Below are 3,218 nucleotides of genomic sequence, written 5' to 3'. Positions count from 1 at the left end.
TTACTCTCCACGCAACCGTTGTTACTCTCCAAGACCCTTCTGTGTGCAGCAAATAACAGCGAACAGCACGTCAATGCTCGTGCCAAGGAACAGCACGCCCATGCTCATGCCAAGCCACCCCAGCGCCTCGTACGCCACCTCACGCTTCAGACTCCTCAGCCACCGCAACACCGCCCGCACACGACTAACATCAACAAAGTGTGCTTTTCCGCAGTGACGCCGCCGAAACGGTACTTTGCCTGCTTGTAGCAAGGTCGCGTGCTGCAGGTGGTGGCGAGTCTTGTGCGACCTGCCACGACGCGTCTTTGGAGCATCACAGCAGTGCGACTATCGAGCATCATAGCAGTGCGACTATCGAGCATCACAGCAGTGCGACTATCGAGCATCATGCTGCGACATGCAGTCCTGAACGGCAAGCGTCAAGGCATACAGCGACTCACATGACTGTCTTGCCTCGCCGAGCCGTCTGTAGGACGTGCTGGGAAATGTATAAAGCCATGCTGAATCGCATTCATGCCAGCCAGCACCACTCTCCAACACAACTCATTGAAACAACACTCATCTTCACCCATCCTTGTCGCCAGCAAGCAATCCCCAGTCATCATGTACACACCCGCCCTCATCGTCCTCCTCACGACCACCGCCCTCGCCCTCCCCAAGCCGTCGGCCCTGATCGGCGTCCCGTCCGTCGCAATCCCCGAGTCCCGCCACGCCATCGTCGAGAGCAGCCATCGAGAGACGGGCGTGGAGAAGCGCCAGTCCTTCCTCACCGGCCTTCCCGGCGTCTACATGCCCAGCCACTACCCCGGGTGCGTGGGCGGCGCGTTCTGTCCCGAGTGGTACATGCGCCAGATCCAGCGCGAGGACGCGGAGAGAGCGGCGCGCGAGAAGGATTTGTCGAGTCTCCAAGTCCGCCAGGAGCGCGCCGATGACGAAGCGGGCGTACGTTCCCACTGACACTCGGGCCTGCCTTTTCAACCCCGTCGACAATGGCCAGGCGCCGCGTAAAACGATGCTGACGTGCTCAGGTCTTCTACTGCCAAGACGTCGATTGGCAGGGCGAATGCGTCTACAACACAACCGCCCTCGGAAGCGATCCAAAGGACTGCGCGCAACTCAACCTGCCCGCTAGCAGCATCGGGCCCGACGAGGGGTACTACTGCATCTTCTACACGTAAGCCCACTCCCTGATCCTCGTCCGTTCCGCCCTCTCCCTGATCCTCGTCCGTTCCGCCCTCTCCCTGATCCTCGTCCGTTCCGCCCTCCCTCTTCTCCTGCACCCTCATGTAGATGCTCTCCGCGTGCCTTTGCTGCGCCCAGCCACTGACGTGAGATAGCAACGCGGTCTGCGCCCCCATCGCCTCGGACGGCAGCGACGCGCTCACCCTGTCGTTCCCGGGCAGCGCGAATCTGATGCAGACGGACAAAGGCGACTTCAACGATCGCCTGCTGAGCTACCAGTGTTTCCGCGAGGACAAGGTGGAGCCGAGTCCGCCGGAGACGGCTCAGGAGGTAGCCCAGGAGCGCGAGGCGGCCATGCACGTGCATGCCCAGGCGGAGAGGCAGTGAACGGTGGGATCGACGTGAGGCCAAAGGATCGCTTGGTGCAATGCTTATCTTGACATGCTGCTAATCGCACCTGTATCCTCCTTCTTTATAGTAGTAGGCAACAGACTTTCGAGCAGTGGGACTGCGCTGAGAATGGTCACGTGTGGTATGGGAACAGGCGTTTTATATACGACTTAGCACGAGTAGATAGCTGTCTTCCGCTAATAACTTCATTGGGTTCTTCTCTGTCTTGTGCCAAGGCATTCTCATGTGCGAATGCACTCGAGCTATCAAAGCTGCTGCGTGTCCGCGGTGTAGGAAGGTGTGTTCTTAGATTGGGTTCGTCATGGGAAGTATGTACAGAACTAGATCGAGTACAGACACGTGCATTGAGGCTGTAGTCGAGTACTCTTAGATTACGTTTCACTTGCCCTTCTTCCTACTACGGTAGACAGCCGTTGCTACATACTTTTCTTAATTAATTTGACTACACAAACTTCGTTGCAAGGCTCCGCGTCGAATTGACTGCCGTGAAATTGGACGTTTGCGGCGCACCGCTCACGAGGTGTGCTTCCCTGTACGCCTTAGTTGTCAGGCCCGCTCAGTCAAGATGACCGAGTCTGCGGCTGACTGATGGTCACGAGATCACAGTAGTACACAAGGGTATCGTCTCACTGTCCGGGTCGGCAGCGATTCGTCTATCCACTACCTGCAATATACTTCTACCTTGTTCAGTCCCATAACATCCAATACTACTTTGAATAGTTCCTAACATTTGAATTATTCCCACTACATGTTATCAGAATGCAGACTAGGCAGAGAAGCCGGAGAACTAGCGACAGTGAAAGCCGGAGCGTCTCAACAGGGCATCCCATTACAGGATTGCCTAACACAGGTGGAATAACTCCACCTTGCAACAAAGGCCTTCACCATTCAGACGAAGAGGGCGAAGCGGATAATTCCAACTAAAGTTAGGGTAGAGGAGTACTGCAGGTACCTGGACAGGCCACAATAAACCCTTCTGGTGTCAGGCATGCTCGCGCATGTGGCCACATAGCCACCTTTGACCTAAGATGCGACGACGATATGTACTGTTCCACCTAGGTGCTCACTATCTGAATGAGCGTTGACGAGCCTTTTGCAAGGTTGCTTGCATGGCCGAGTGGGCGGAGCCCGGTCCTGACGTCTAGGGCAAAACAACACTGGGCAACTATGAAAGAAGCTGCAAGAGATGCAGAGAGACTAGACACAACTTGTGTACGTGTAAAAAAGATACTTTAGATACTGCTTAATTTACTCTATAAATATCTAAACATTACATTATTATGTTGTTAAGATATATGATTGTAAAGGTGCGCAAAGTTGGTTGGGTGGCTCACTCGCTTCGATGGCTCACTCGCTTAGTATTTACGTTACCGTGCCGGAGCTCGTGCCGCACGGTTCCGCGTTCCGCACGCAGCACCCACCTCACGCACCATAGCAAAATGAGGCTGTAGAAACAGCCACGATAGTAATTATCACGAGGTTTGTTAGTATTATAGTCGATTGATGTATGCAATTCATTTGCCGAAAGCACTATTTATATAATGTTGCGGTGCGGCCGCTGCGGGTTGTGTGAGTGCCGCGAGGCGGAGCAGCCGCTGCAGCAACAGCACCACTTCGAGGCTGCG

At 54.9% G+C, this 3,218-nt stretch overlaps 1 protein-coding gene across 1 annotated transcript; it reads left to right on the top strand.

Moving 5' to 3' along the window:
• The first annotated feature begins 348 nt into the window (after positions 1-348).
• M421DRAFT_424512 (uncharacterized protein) lies at positions 349-1,781 on the top strand. Its single transcript, XM_033593773.1, has 3 exons — positions 349-942; positions 1,029-1,174; positions 1,338-1,781. The coding sequence occupies exons 1-3, from the start codon at positions 604-606 to the stop codon at positions 1,567-1,569; spliced, it is 717 nt and encodes a 238-aa protein (XP_033444883.1). The 5' UTR covers positions 349-603; the 3' UTR covers positions 1,570-1,781.
• Positions 1,782-3,218: the final 1,437 nt, after the last annotated feature.

This window comes from Didymella exigua (genome assembly GCF_010094145.1).
Source record: "Didymella exigua CBS 183.55 unplaced genomic scaffold M421scaffold_36, whole genome shotgun sequence".
Classification (NCBI taxonomy): domain Eukaryota; kingdom Fungi; phylum Ascomycota; class Dothideomycetes; order Pleosporales; family Didymellaceae; genus Didymella; species Didymella exigua.
The sequence above is the reverse complement of the archived record's forward strand: the minus strand, read 5'-3'. Positions and strand labels throughout refer to the sequence as shown.